Here is a 16572-nt window from a genome sequence, read left to right on the forward strand (position 1 = left end):
TCTTCTCCTTAAATTTACGCTTTGTATATGATGTCTAACACATTCTGTAGTCTATTTTTTGGAAATTCGCTCCCTGTGATTCTCATTGAGAGGTTGGGTGTTTTGATCCTACTTGTTTATGATATGTTTCGCTCGAGATGTTGAAGTTTCATGATTGGAAATTACTCTATTTTCAACCCTTGTTCTTTTATTAGGTGGTCGTGCTCTACCTTGTTTGTAGTACAAACCCTATTTTGGCTATTTCTTTGTTTCAGATCAAAGATATATCTTTCAATTTCTTTTTTTGGGTGTGCTCTACCCCACATTTTACACAACTTTATTTTGACATTTCTTTACTTTTTGGATGCAATTTTTCACTTCTCTACTAGTGTTTTTTTTTCATTGCTCCACCTTTTCAACTCAATTATCTTTAATTACTGGGATGGCCATTGTATTGCCCTACAGGGACGAAGCCTAAAATCCTCTCTTTTATAATAAATTAACATTTAAACTGGACCATTGAGGAGGAGATACTATCTGTCAGATGCGAATACGTAGAAATAGTATATGCAATCTGAGATCTGATCGAGATAGATATAGATATAGATGTAGGGATTATGCAGGAATGTATATAGCCTTTTAGTTGAATGGATAAAAAGGTACTTTATTAATATTAGATTTGAACATTGATTTTATCCAATATAGTTTGTGTAATGTTGTGCGCTATCCAGGTTAATCGCTGTTTAATGTTCCTGGTAGCTGGCGCTCTAGGTTTAAACCTGCGCTTCTTATTCTTGTTTGTGTTTAGTCTGTCAATGATATCCTGCAGATCTAAATCACTGTCAGAATACCCTTCAACCCTGACATCACCCCCCTTCGAGACAAATGTTCGACCCTGAACATCACTTGAACTTGATGAACCAGTGGCAGTGTTTGGCATGTGAGAAGAGAGATCGACGTTTTTTGCAGGTTGGGTGGTCTCATTTTGCGTGTGAATCTTTGGAATGGCAGGAGTTTTGAAGACAAAAGTACTTTTTGGTGGCCCAGGACGAGAAGTAAGTACAATGGGGGTTTGGTTTGTATCAGTAGGAGGGAAAAAATTCACAATAGTAGTGGAATCAGGTTCTGGCGTAGCTTGACTAACAGAAGGCGGGCTAGCAGGAGGAACAACATGAGGTTCATTTCGAAGATCTGGCACCATATCTGTATTTTCTGGCTCTGACACACGTTCATCCAGTTCGAGATCTGTATCCACACTAACTGTTTCGTTGATTGCGGCGTCATCACTTGTATTTGACACTGTAGATTGTGATGACATATAAGACGATGTTGTAGAGAATGACGATGATGGAACCATGACTGGTGGTGGAGATGGTGCTGATGGTTGATCTGGAATTTCAATATCGCTATCAGCCAACGACGAAAAATCGTATCCATCCGTAATCTGATCCAATCCATGCTCGTTGTCCTCGATTTCATCCATCACACTGCTGCCATGTAGAGAACTATCCTCGTCTGATATCTGTTGCTGTGCGACTATATGATGATACTGAGTGTTGTTTGGTGATTCCGTTGTAGTGGTGGTAATGGCGGTAGTAGGTGGTGTAGTTGAACTGTGTGTTGGTGTGCTGTGAATTGGGACAGGCATATCGATAAAATCATCTTGAGGCTGATTCAGACCTAGATTTGAGGGAAAACCCGGTGTTGATGATGAGGCAGTAGTGGTAGTAGTGCCATTGGGATCAATGGAATTGGTGTTTGAATCAATACGAAGACGATCAGCTTCACGAACCGCACGACGACTAGAAGTAGGATCATACCATGGCTCTGTTGGTTTGTCACCTTTTGCTGCTTTCAATCTGTCCACATGCACCAATGATTGCAATGGTTCACCAGTAACAGTCTCTAGTTGATAAGTACCAAAGTCAGGGAACACCTTTGTCACTATGTAGGGTCCTTTATAGCGAGGTTCCAAACCAAATTTGCCTTCATGAGTTAGCATAACCATGTCACCAATTTCGAAATTTGTAGGCTTGATCTTGGCATCCCAACGTTTCTTGTCAGCTTCCCCCATGGCTTTCAAACGGAATTCTGCAGCAGCACGATGTTGACCAAGTAATTCTAGTTCACGCGAGGTCAGGTCAGCTACAGTGCGTTTATTCAACAGCATTTCTTTGGTAATATATGGCCTCAAAATATCACCAGGCAGTCTAGGTTCGCGTCCGTACACCAGATAATAGGGTGAAAAACCAGTTGTTGAGTGCACTCGAATTCGACTTGCCCACAAAGCCGCATGTACAAAATCATCCCAGCGATGAATAGCACCATTGACGTACTTACGAAGCATTTGCTTGATCACGCCATTGTATCGTTCAACTTTGGAGTTGGTGCGAGGGTGGAATGCCGAGGTCAGCTTGTGGTTTGTTCCAACACGCTTGGTATAAGCTGCTACAAGGCCACTAGTAAAGTTGGCACCTCGATCCGTCACAATTTCAGAGGGACAGCCAAATCGCATGACAATCTCCTCATAGATGAAATCCGCTACCGCTTCCGTAGATGCTACAGGTACTGATCTTGCGATAGGCCAGTTTGTGAGGTAATCCACAGCCGTCAACAACCATTTGTTTCCATTTCCAGTTGTAGGCAATTCACCCACAAAATCCAAATGCCAACGATCAAAAGCTTGAGGTATTTGTAGAGGGTGCATGACATCTTGATGAACATGATCACGACGACTATTCAGCTGACAAGCAGTACAAGTTTTCAACCAGTCTAGAATATCCTTTCGCAAACCTGGCCACCAGTACCTTTCCGTGAGCATTTTCAGCATAGTCTTGATACCAGCATGCCCAAAAGCTTCATGATACTTGAACACTAAATCAGCACGATCCGAAAATGGGATGAATTTGACTTGCTTCACTGATCCCTCCTCGGTCTTTATTAATCTATATACTGTCCTTTGACGTACTACAAACTGATCCTCTTCCTTTTCCATGCGCTTCCTCAACACATCTGATTTCATCTTCTCATAGTTCTTGTTGACGTACAATATTGGCCAGTCCGATTTGATGGTGTCAGATAGCTGACCCCAAGCAGCATACAAGTATTCAGGTGCCAAAGAAGGAATATCCTCACCATTGTCCACAAGCAAATCTGGCTTTCTTGAGAGAGCATCGGCCACCTGGTTGTCCTTTCCGGCTTTGTATTCAATGTTCGGTGAGAATGCTTCATAGTCTGCAATCCAGCGAACAAGACGGGGTGTGGGGTTCAGTTGAGATTTGAAGTAGATCAGAGGCTTGTGATCACTATACACAGTATAACCACCTTGACAGCCATCAACAAAACAACGCCAAGTTCTCAAAGCATGAATAATAGCAATCAGTTCACGTTCTTGGGCAGGCAATTTCTGTTCAGCCGGAGACAATTTCTTTGATTCATACGCAATTGGCAACCAAGCAGAAGAATCAGAATCCTCTTGTAAGAGCACTGCGCCTACTCCAAAATCACTCGAGTCAGTTTCAATACGGTATGGCTTGCGCATGTCAGGTAGTTTCAATAAAGGAGATGATGTTAGCATTTGCTTGATGGCTTTGAAACTAACTTCACATTGATCATTCCAGACAATAGCGCGCTTCTTAGCACCATTACCATGGGTTAATTCAGTAAGAGGGGCAGCCACAGAAGAGAAATTCGGGCAGAAACGGCGATAATGCTGTGCTAATCCAACAAATTGACGCACCTCTTGAACATTGGTAGGTCGTGGCCAGTCTTGAATAGCTTTCACTTTTGACGAAGATGGCAAGATGCCGTTTGCCGAGACCTTGTAACCCAAGAATTCCAGTTCACGCTTACCAAACTCACACTTTTTCAGGTTGACAATGAGCCCTTCCTTTTCAAAGATGGATAATACTTGACGAACATGCTTGATATGGTCTTCTTTCGTTTTGCTAAAGATACAGCAGTCGTCCAAGTAAACCAGGGCGAACTTGTCAATGCAATCCTTTAAAACTCCGTTCATCCAAGTTTGGTAACTGGGTGGGGCATTTGAAAGCCCGAAAGGCAGCACAAGCCATTCCCATTTACCATATCGGGTATTAAATCCAGTAAGTGGGATATCAGAGTCTTTTAGCCTAATTTGGTGGTAGCCTGAACGAAGATCCAGGCAAGTGAACCAAGAAGCACCTTGCAAACGATCCAGACATTCGTCTATACGAGGTAGAGGAGTAGAATTACGGATAGTAACCTTGTTCAGCGCACGGTAGTCAATACACATTCTCATTTCACCATTTTTCTTCTTGACGAACAATACAGGAGCACCCCATGGTGACGACGATGGTCGAATGAGGCCCAGAGATTGCAATTCGGTCAGTTGACGCTGTAATTCATCAAGTTCAGCTGGACTCATACGAAAAGGAGGTCTATTGATGGGATTGACACCTTCAGGGACGTTGATCACATGCGAGAAATTTTGTCTGTTGGGTGGTAGGCCAGGTAATTTGTCTTGAAAAACCGTTGGAAAATCCTTCATCAGTTGATCTGTCCATACCACGTTCTCTTGAATAATTCCAGTGCTTGCGCCATCCTTCTCTCCTTTATCCATCATGTACAAGAAACATGCATTTGTGCCTTCCTCCTTCAACATTTTTTCTGCTTGAAGATGAGATACCAGATAGTTTAGTTCAGGCGGTTGTTGAGTTGGTGTGCTTGCCACACAGGAAGACGACGTAGGTGAGATAGTGGTTTTACCAGAACCACAACAAGACAAGGTCCATGTATCATCAAACCAATCTGCAACAGGTTTGTGTTCCTTGAGCCAGGATCTACCAAGAATGACATCAAACTTTGTATCAAAGACGAATGCTGACATTGGACTTGTATGACCTTGCAAATTCAAATCGTAGACAATCTTTTCATTGATAGGAGATACATTCCCACCTGCAGTTTCAACCTCTCTACCGTGGATCACGCTACGATGGCCCTCAATCATCCTTGCAATTCTGCTTGAGATATAGTTTTCACTCGCACCATTGTCAATTAGGCACTTGACATTGACTACACCCGGAGATCGGTTGAGTCTGATAGTTGCTCCATACAAAGGTAGAGTTGAGGTATTTGCTGCATTCAGTAGGTTTGTCAGGTACACCGAATCAGTGGTGAGATCAACGGTAGTTGACATATCCAAGTCATGAATTATAGGGGTCAATTCCACAGGACGACGGGCATTTGAGTTGACAACCACGGGGTTTGAGTCTACCTTCTCTTCCACGGTATTCGATACTAAGCCCTGATCCAACGAGGGTGGCGAAACGACATTTACCACTTTATTGTTGTCTGGCACAGGTACAGAGACATTATCAGGGGGAATAACAGGCACAGAAACCAAAACAGGAGAAGAAACAGCAGAGGCATCCATCATGGCAATGACTTGATTCAAATCATCCATCTGTGCATTTCTTTTCTCATCTGCAATTTTATCACATAAAGACAGCAAGTAAGAGGAGCCACTAGCTTTATTACTACTTTGACATTGGCTGCAATCACAACCATGGTTTTCCTCTTCCATGTATTCAACATCCAGAATACAGTTCAAAACACCAACATTCTTGAATAGCTTGCGTCTAGTGTCCAGATCCAATTTGTCGAAAGCATGCATGATTTCAATGGCACGAATGTAGCAGTTCTTGGTGGTGTGTCCAGTTTTCTTGCAGTGGAAACAAGTGAGACTGGGGTCATGTTGTCTACCACGGCCACGGTTGTTTCTGTTGTTGTTTCTGTTGTTATATCTGTTGTTGCTGCTATTGTGGTTGTTGTTGTTGTTGCGATGCATGATGGCATCTAAATCCATAGGCTGTACGTCGCTGTTGATGTTGTATCTGGTGTTTGTCTGAACACCAGCACTGATCTCCGGATGATGCGCAAATTCATACGCCAAAGCATCAGAGAACAGTCTCTCCAAAGTACGTGATTCGATAGGCATGGCACGCATCGAAGCAATCAAATCCTTGTCCTTCAAACCTCTCATAAAACGATCACACTGTTCACGTTCACCGATATCCTTGATGGGAATGACAGCATCCATGAAGCGATCCACATAATCACGAATTGAACTTGTTTGGCGAATGGTAACCAGAACATCACGAGCCAAATCTTGGTCATTGGAGGGACGGAAGTTGTTGATCAAGATTTCCTTGAGTGCGGTCCAAGTGGTAGGTGTCGTGAAATGACTGTTGGGGTCTTCATGATGAGCCACAATGGTGGCAGCACGCCCAGATAACAAGGAAGAAGCAAAATTGTAGGTGCGTTCGTCAGTCCATTCATTGTGCAGCTTTTGTTTATCAATCAAACGAATCCAGGCATCAATCTCGCTTGCATTGCGATTTCCACTGTAAGTAGGTGGTGTTGGCAACTTGACAGTAGGTGCATGATTTTGTGCCTGAATGAAAGCTTTCATCATGTTGGTGAGCATGACCTGGTTTTGTTCCATAAATTGAGAGTAATCTGGTGAGATTTGAGGTTGTTCTCCTTGAGGATTGGGTGCTTGCTGATCAGCCATGTTGGGTAATATGTTGGATGTTTGATCGAGAATGAGGGAGAGTATTGATTTGAGGTGTGAAATCTTGGTTGGTTGTATTGGTTGTATAGTAGTGTAGTTTGCTGAATGTTTGTGTCTGTGGAATACATCCACTATGATCTGCATTCCGACAGTTCATCCAGTTACCAGATTTAGATATAAACTGTATGTACACTGGATTAGATGTACGATATCGATTTATACTATGATCATGAGAAGATATGGACTTCAGATACGCTAGTACTATAAGATTCATACTATATAAGATATAGGCTATAGATGGCACCACGGACATGGATGGCACTATAGACTTATACTTGTATTCCGACATTGACTACGGATGTTTACCATATCTGGATAGGCACCAAGATTAATGCAATATGAGCTTGTTGCTTCAGATGTGCACTTTATGATCCACGCTATAAGACACATGCTTATATCCGTGATACTAGCTACAGATACTTTATGTACTACAGACTTGTACTATATATGAGACATGCTATAGACATGCATACGATATGCTATAGACATGCCATATATCCAGATACATGCTAAAGATGTATGCTTAGCGATATACACTCAGATATGTACTATTAATATAGACTAAGAAGACTGTACCTATCGGATACATGCTACTAGATCGATATTAATTATCCTTATGGAAAGGATAGATCAGGGTACTTCGGATGAGAGTCTAATTATTCATCCAGACAGAGCTAAATCATGATTAGCTTGCTGGAGTTGTCTTTTAGCATGATTAGACATTAGTTGATCTGAGTTGACTTATTTGTCAATCTAATTAATAGAACTTTTATCCATTGTTATAGTATATAAGAAGGATCATCTACCTGGCCAGTAGAGAGACTTCAGTTTACTTTACACCTGTCAGTTTGATAATAAAATATACCTTTATCAAGTTGACTTTACTGTTTTTTTATTCTTTTTTTTCTGTGAATTTTAGTCTGTAAAGCCTCAAATTCCACATTTTTTTCAACTCAAAGGTTATCACTTTTACACTATCCACTTTACAATCTTATTATATTATATTTTATCTTATTTTATTTAAATCACTATGAACCCTGAACAGCAAGATATCATCATGAACGAACCTACTGAAACTGGTCAGATCACTGTTGATGAGACCACTAACTCTGTTGTTGGCTCTACCACTGGATCGTTTTCTGGAATCAAGACTCCTAATTCATCCTGCCCTGAATCTGCTATCGAGAGATTGCAAGCCAGAATCAAGGATGCAAGAAAAGAGCTCGAAAATATTTATATTGGTGATGCTGCTTGTCCCGAGGAAACGTTGGAGGCTGCTGATAGGATCTCTAAAAGGATCTCCAGTTACGAGACCCACTTGAGTGCTCTTACTGACAAGGCTGAAAAGCAATTGAGACCTGTCAACCTGAGAGATATTCCTCGTTTTCAAATAGTCGGTCAAACCAAGCACTACGAAGGTTATCCAAGCTATAGTTCATTGGAACACTTCTTCAGCTCTTTTGAGACTGTGATGCATGCTTCGAGCAATGATGTAGAGCAGGTATGGAAGCAATACATCCCCGTTTCAATGCACTTTACATACAAGACCTGGGTGAATAATGATCTTCTCAAATGCTCCAACTGGGAATCTGCCAAGGCTCTTTTTGTCAAACACTATGGTGTCCCTGTCAACTCTATGGACCTGATCTCCAAGCTCTTCAACATGAGGATGAAGACTTCTGACACTCTTCAGAACTACACAAACAGATTCATGAAGAATGTGCAAGAAGCTGGTTTCCCCCTTGAAAGCAACACTCTGGCCAAGTTTTACCAATGCTCACTACTCAAGAAAAACCAGCAGATGATGGTGAATCAAATGTTGGTGAAGAGGGACTCGAATCATCGTTGGACTATTAATGAGATCTACGAGTGTGTGCTTCCTTTGTTTCTGGCGGATGAGCAAGCTCGCGGTGAATCAGAGGTGGTGGATCTGAAAGGAAAGCGCAAGGCTGATGCTGCTGGTATATCTCAATCCAAAAATACCAAGATGGCCAGCACTGGTTATTTCTGTCCGAAGCATGGTGGCAATGCTGCTAACCACAACACTGCTGACTGCAAATCACGATTGAAGCAATTTGGCTCTGAAAACAAGCCCAACCGGGCCACTACTGCTGCTCCTCGCACTGTGAACTCCTTACCTTCTGGTCCCAAAACCTGCAACTTTTGCAATAAGCCCCGTGCTTATGGCCATCGATGTCAAGAGTTCTACGACTGGAAGAAAGAAAGAGAGTCAAGAAGGAACATTGAAGTTCATACGGTGAAAACTACTGTTCCTGAGGACAACAAGTCTGGTTCTGGTTCTGGTTCTGGTTCTGTGACCAATGATGCTACCATTGAAAGTGGCACTGATTCTGACATTGGTGATGCTATTGGAGATGTCACCATGGAGGAGATAGATGCTTGCTTGGACGAGATTGAAGCAGAGGATGCCTCGCTCAACTGTAAGTCTAATGTGAAAAATGTACCTGAAAGTTTCAATCCATTTCAGTTACTGACTCCTATTATTTTAGAGAGCAAAGAAGGAAAACCAGTCCGTTTGATCGCGAAAGTAGATACGGGATCAGATTCCACCTTCTTAAATAAAAACATTTTTCACAATAAACTACTATTCACTTCCCAAGATATTATTTCTGTTGAAGGCAATTTGAACTTTCTGAGTCATTCAGTAAAGAGATTGGGTAAAACACCAGCTATCAAGATAAGATATCTTAATGACATTGCATTTGATCACTCGTTTGAGCTATCCAATTTTATTCAGGACCTAGGCGATTTTGATGTGCTACTGGGTGTAGACACATTGAGTCGACTTAGAATTGGGCTAACTGGCGTTGCTCACAAGTTTGCTGATATTGGACATCTTACAGAGGAAGAGAAATCAGAGCTTCTTGAAAGCATCGATTTCGAAAATGTCAATTTCGATACTAAACATTCTATTGATCCAGAAACCGCATCAATCTTTGAATCCCAAGCTGAGGAGAATAAGTATATGAGCAACATCCAAGATGCTATTGATGAGAATCAGAGAATCAAGCCTGGAACGTTTTGTAACGTGCCTGAATCTGAGATCACTATACCAATCAAGGAGAATGTTGATTACTACGTCAAGCAATATCCGATCGCACATCATGCAATGCCCGAAATCGAAAAGCAATTGAATGAATGGCTGGATGCAGGAATTGTAGAACAGTGTAGACCTAACGGCTTATTCAACAGCCCTCTCATTGCAGTATCAAAGAAGGACAGTGATGGCAAACCCACCAAAACTCGAGTTTGTATGGATGTGCGGAGGATCAACCAGCATATGCCCAACAATACAAACCAATTTGAGATACCAAATATACAGGATATCTTCACCCGGATCAAGCAGAAGGGGACAATATTTTCGAAAATCGATCTGAAAAACGCATATTTTTCATTTAGAATTTCTGACATATCAAGAAATGTGCTTTTGTTCAATTTTAGAGGAAAATCGTATAGATGGTTAGGCTGCTGTTTCGGGTTGCGCCCAATCACATCTGTCTTTAGCTCTGTCATGAACATTTTGTTTTCTGATATGCCCAACGTGGAGGTCTATGTGGACGACCTATGCCTCGTATCTTCATCCTTATCCAGTCATTGCGAATTGATTAAGGAGGTGCTGAGACGCTTGACACATGCCAACTTAAAGATTGGTGTTGAAAAGTGCTCCTGGTTTCGATCTAGCATCTACTTGCTAGGCTTTGTAGTTGGTCCTCATGTTTCCAAGGTTGACATGCGACGTCTCTCTGACATTGATCATTGGGGTCCATGCAAATCTGCCAAACAGGTTAAACAACTAGCTGGTGTTATTTCATATTTGAGACCACACATCCCAAATCTGTCAAAACTGATGGCGCCTATTGATGCTCTACGAAATGATCCAGATGCTGGTAGCAAATGGACTGATGAGCACACCAAACGACTTGAGATTATCAAGAAGGTCTTGTTATCTGAAGCTTTACTGACTGCACCAGACATGAATAAGAAATTTTATCTTGAATGTGATGCTAGCTTATATGCAGTTGCAGTCATTTTGACGCAGCGCGACGATCAAGGACGCACAGTCTATGTGGCGATGTTGAGCAAATCTCTGACCAAATCCCAACAGAACTGGCCTGTCCTCAGACGAGAACTGTATGCCGTGTTATTCGGTTTAGTTCGTTTGCGACCCTTATTGTACGGGCATCCTGAGATTGAGGTTATGACAGATCATCGAGCTCTGATTTATATCTACACATGTAAATGTCCTACTAGAGTCATTCAAAATTACATGGAGATTTTAAACGAGTATCCCCAACTGCAATTTACTCATATCAAGGGCTTAGACAACATCTTACCTGACAAACTTAGTCGCTTGTATGAACCTTTAGAAGATCATACAGAGCTGGCGGGAGACAGTGATAAGAAAATTGCTAAATTACAAAAGAATATCATGAGAAGCAAAGGCTCCAAGAAACGATTCATTGGCAACAATAAGCAAACAAAGCATTATCTAACCAAGAACAAAGTAGTCTATAACAAAGACAAGCACTTGAATGTACTTGCTATGAAGATCAAGGAGGGCAATTATGAAAGCGTTGCTTACATTGCACCACCTGACAATGAGAGAGACCAACTGCTTCGTGAAACTCATGAATTTGGACACTTTGGTGCCGCTAGTATTGTCAAGAAACTACATGAAGAAGGTATTCATTGGACAGGTCTATATGATGATGCAAAGGCAATTTGTCAATCATGTATGGAATGTGCAAGACACAATGTAGTTCAAAAGGGTTACCATGAACTGAGAAACGTTGTAGCGTATGGTCCATTTGATCACATAGGCATTGACTTTCTTGGTCCGTTAACTCCAACCAACAATGGCAATATATATATATTAGTTGTATACGACATTTGCACCAGATTTATTATAACTCGTGCATTGCCCAACAAACAAACCGATACTGTCGCTAGAGCTCTGACTACCATCTTTGGAGACTTTGGCGTAGTACAAATACTACAATCTGATAATGGACGTGAATTCAAGAGTGCTTTGATGAGCGAGATCGGTAAAGCACTTGGCATCAATCAAAGATACTCTACGGCTTTCCACGCTAGGGGCAATGGTGCATCCGAATCAGGTGTTAAAAATATTCTTAATGCACTTCGTAAGATGGTCAGTGAACACATCTATGACTGGGACTCGGTTCTACCTGGAACTCAACTGGCTATAAACACAAAAATTAGGTATCGCACTGAGAGTGCACCTTTTCAATTGATGTTTGCTAGACCATTGAATAGATTCGTAGACTACGATGATCCTAAGATCAAGGACAACTTACCAAAGAAGCCTATGACTCTCGGTGAGCTACGCAAGAAGGCAGAGATTATGAACCAGGTTGTCTTTCCAGCTATTAACCAAAGAACACAACGCATTATTGAAGAGCAAGCAACGCGATTCAATAAGCATCACAAGATTACACACTTCAAAGTTGGTGATTGGGTTATGGTAAGACTTCCGCATAGAGAAAGCAAACTTGAGGCCGCTTATGATGGACCTTATCAAGTTGTTCAAAAGAAAAGATCTACATATGTGTTGAAAGACGATATGAATGAACTACTACATCGCGACTATGTGCCATCTGAATTGAAGCTGGTAGCAATCGACGAGTCTATCATCGAACAAGAAGTATATGAGGTTGACGAGATCAGAGCGCATCGTGGTCCTGAACACAATAGAGAGTATTTGGTAAAATGGAAGACATTTGGAGAAGCTTCCAACTCCTGGGAAACTGCTGCATCGTTCAACAACCCTCAAACCATTCGTAAGTACTGGGCAAAGATCAAGGAATATGAGCTGCTTGAGAAGAGAAGACAGGCACTAAATAGTGACACTGCTTCCTCCAAATCAAAGCGTAAGCGTGATGATTCTGACAAGCGTTTGAGAGGCTCTAAGAGACTCAACGTTGCAGAACAGTAAAGTGATGTTTGTCATGGGATATATCAGGGCAACATGCAAATTGCAGTAGCACCTTTAGACTATCACATTGCGTTATATCTTTGTCAGCGAATGCGAAATACAGATCATTGATCGTTTACATAATTCTTTGAATTAGTCAACATGCGTTGAAACTGGTGGGGGCAAATGTGGAATACATCCACTATGATCTGCATTCCGACAGTTCATCCAGTTACCAGATTTAGATATAAACTGTATGTACACTGGATTAGATGTACGATATCGATTTATACTATGATCATGAGAAGATATGGACTTCAGATACGCTAGTACTATAAGATTCATACTATATAAGATATAGGCTATAGATGGCACCACGGACATGGATGGCACTATAGACTTATACTTGTATTCCGACATTGACTACGGATGTTTACCATATCTGGATAGGCACCAAGATTAATGCAATATGAGCTTGTTGCTTCAGATGTGCACTTTATGATCCACGCTATAAGACACATGCTTATATCCGCGATACTAGCTACAGATACTTTATGTACTACAGACTTGTACTATATATGAGACATGCTATAGACATGCATACGATATGCTATAGACATGCCATATATCCAGATACATGCTAAAGATGTATGCTTAGCGATATACACTCAGATATGTACTATTAATATAGACTAAGAAGACTGTACCTATCGGATACATGCTACTAGATCGATATTAATTATCCTTATGGAAAGGATAGATCAGGGTACTTCGGATGAGAGTCTAATTATTCATCCAGACAGAGCTAAATCATGATTAGCTTGCTGGAGTTGTCTTTTAGCATGATTAGACATTAGTTGATCTGAGTTGACTTATTTGTCAATCTAATTAATAGAACTTTTATCCATTGTTATAGTATATAAGAAGGATCATCTACCTGGCCAGTAGAGAGACTTCAGTTTTACTTCACACCTGTCAGTTTGATAATAAAATATACCTTTATCAAGTTGACTTTACTGTTTTTTTATTCTTTTTTTTCCGTGAATTTTAGTCTGTAAAGCCTCAAATTCCACAGTGTCAATGTATATAAACAATTCAGTATCAGGTTTGGGTTCTCCGAGCTGGTGGAATAGAAATCAACACGAGCGAGATGTATAGCAATGTATAGTGTTCAAAGATAGAAACTAGGAACGACTATGAATATAGGAGGGTTGACTATTATGATTCAGTAAATGCAAAGATCTAATATATCTGTTTCGATCTTTCCCTTTAATGAATACTTAGCCGGCGTGTCTTGCTGTTCAACTTTTGTTTACTATTCTGCTGTAGGCGACAGGATAGAAAAAAAGGAAATAAAAAAGTACGAAAGTTGCTACCAATTGTCAGATGCGAATACGTAGAGATAGTATATGCAATCTGAGATCTGATCGAGATAGATATAGATATAGATGTAGGGATTATGCAGGAATGTATATAGCCTTTTAGTTGAATGGATAAAAAGGTACTTTATTAATATTAGATTTGAACATTGATTTTATCCAATATAGTTTGTGTAATGTTGTGCGCTATCCAGGTTAATCGCTGTTTAATGTTCCTGGTAGCTGGCGCTCTAGGTTTAAACCTGCGCTTCTTATTCTTGTTTGTGTTTAGTCTGTCAATGATATCCTGCAGATCTAAATCACTGTCAGAATACCCTTCAACCCTGACATATCGACTCTACGCGTGTAGACATCAGCAGTATTTATACTTTTTCGGAAAAACCTCTTGCCGTTCAGCCGCCTGTTTAGCCGCTTAATCACCCCAACCATCTTAATCTTTCGCTTTTCCGAATGCCAGGTTCGCCGATCCCGCCGAATCTAAACTCTGCTCCACCGAGTTCTACCGGTGCAGCACAATCCATCGAGGCACCATCCTCCGATTGGACCTCCACTATGATCACCACCTCTGGATCTGCCTCAGCTTCTACCAATGCATCCACCTCCACCTCCAATAAGCGCCGCCGCGATTCAATGCAGCAAGACATTGCCGGCCGTGATTATTACAATAACTTGAAGCAATCAGAGTTGATTGATCTGGTAGTCAAGCTCCAAGAACAGAATCTGATTCTCACCCGTTTACTGGAACGATCCACCCTCACTGCTGCTACCAATAATACCTCTGCTGCCTCAGCCACTCGTCTGAATCTTACTCCAAATGTCAGCTTCACACGTACCAAATCTGGATCTGCTGCATCTCGTTATGCATCGGAAAAGGATTTCCCAACCTTGAATTCAGGTACCAAAAAGGGATCTGCCAATGCCAAGCCTACTGCCAACACTGCCACCACTGCCACCACTACTGCCAACTCCAAGAAGAGCTCTGGTTCTAACAAGAAAACTTCCAAGAAGTCTTCTTCTAAAGCCAAAGTCCCCTCTGATGCTGCTGAAGCCAAGAAATGGGCTTTACGTCTATTTTCTACTCCTACTGCTGCTGACACAACGGATGGTGATGATATGCAAATGTCTTCCTCCTCTAATACTGCCACTTCAACTCTGCCTCCTCCTGGTTATACTTGTGTCTACCTTCCTTGTAGCCACAAAACCAAGCACGCCAATCTTCGCACTCGTTTGGAGTTGCTCAAAATCAATCTCAAACGTGTATATGCCATCCAACGTCCTGCCAAGCATGTTGTCTCTCTTCTGGTACACTCCCACTATGCTGCTGAAATTCTTAAGATCTGTGAAAAGGACGAACTTTATCCCATCACTGATTTCAATCCTATCTTTGGTAAAAATCTGGGCGATCCCATCTTTTGAAGACTCTTATTGCTCAACAACCTAGATCGATATTAATTATCCTTATAGAAACGATAGATCAGGGTACTTTGGATGAGAGTCTAATTATTCATCCAGGCAAAGCTAAATCATGATTAGCTTGCTGGAGTTGTCTTTTAGCATGATTAGACATTAGTTGATCTGAGTTGACTTATTTGTTAATCCAATTAATAGAACTTTTATCTATTGTTATAGTATATAAGAAGGAGCATCTACCTGGCCAGTAGAGAGACTTCAGTTTTACTTCACACCTGTCAGTTTGATAATAAAACATACCTTTATCAAGCTGACTTTACTGTTTTTTTATTCTTTTTTTTTCCGTGAATTTTAGTCTATCAAGCCTCAAATTCCACAGTTGTGGTAAGAATTGGTAAGTAACTGTTTTTTCTTGTGGTCGCAATGTTATAAAGCTTCTTTGAACGTTTGTACTATTGCTTCCTTTCCCGCGATAATGCATTCATGCTGTTTGCTTTATTATTGCCATTTCTTTCTCTTTTGTTGGCTGTGATATGATCAGCTCAACAAATACTAGCAATGCTGTTGCTTCATATTTACGAACAACAAGCATGACACACTGCTATAAAATTGTATTGCCCTTGTAATACTTTTTCATATAGCTGTGGATTGTTAGTGTTGCCTCTGTCGCTTCACATGAAAACAACATTGGTCTTCATGTTGTATTACGCACTTATACTGCTGCTACCGTTGCTCCTGCAATTGTGCGCGTTTGTGTTGTTTTACATCATGAGACTGTTATCATGCACATTGCTCATGTATGCATTTTTGTTGCAATGACAAGAATATAATAATGTGAAAATTTTTAATAATGTTTGTTATATCAAATGTCATAGCAAGGTCTCACACTAAAGGTTTTAGGCTATTCTTAGGTCCTTTGGGTAAATCATGCTAATCATGATTTACAAATCAATTGTTGGGTAGATAGTATACCTATTTGTATTATAGTTCATCATCATGCTGTAAACCCTAGCATAATGAAAAGTATATAAATGCATCCTTGGGATGCATTCTCAATAAAAGTGTAATTCTTTGGCAGATTCAATTTTACATTGTATTTTGACATAACAGTTGTAGCTATAACATACTTTTCTTTGACTCACTTCGTGTGAGTATTCTTTTTTTCTTTTGCCTACATATATACTACTATACTCCTATAGTATTATTATGTTCGTTTCTTTTATTATTCTGTTTCT

At 40.8% G+C, this 16572-nt stretch overlaps 3 protein-coding genes across 3 annotated transcripts; 2 read left to right on the forward strand and 1 right to left on the reverse strand.

Moving 5' to 3' along the window:
- Positions 1–652: 652 nt before the first annotated feature.
- Positions 653–6532, reverse strand: ATC70_001789 (uncharacterized protein; the record flags this gene model as incomplete). Its single annotated transcript, XM_064821181.1, has 1 exon — positions 653–6532. One exon carries the CDS (start codon positions 6530–6532, stop codon positions 653–655), a length of 5880 nt encoding a protein of 1959 aa, XP_064680867.1.
- A 1090-nt stretch (positions 6533–7622) lies between these two features.
- On the forward strand, positions 7623–12569 carry SEC6 (SNARE-binding exocyst subunit S6; the record flags this gene model as incomplete). Its single annotated transcript, XM_064821182.1, has 1 exon — positions 7623–12569. One exon carries the CDS (start codon positions 7623–7625, stop codon positions 12567–12569), a length of 4947 nt encoding a protein of 1648 aa, XP_064680868.1.
- A 1808-nt stretch (positions 12570–14377) lies between these two features.
- On the forward strand, positions 14378–15343 carry ATC70_001791 (Phospholipase D; the record flags this gene model as incomplete). The annotated part of the gene is made up of 1 exon (XM_064821183.1): positions 14378–15343. One exon carries the CDS (start codon positions 14378–14380, stop codon positions 15341–15343), a length of 966 nt encoding a protein of 321 aa, XP_064680869.1.
- Between the last annotated feature and the right edge of the window lie 1229 nt (positions 15344–16572).

Source organism: Mucor velutinosus (assembly GCF_035048745.1).
Source record: "Mucor velutinosus strain NIH1002 chromosome Unknown tig00000093, whole genome shotgun sequence".
NCBI lineage: Eukaryota > Fungi > Mucoromycota > Mucoromycetes > Mucorales > Mucoraceae > Mucor > Mucor velutinosus.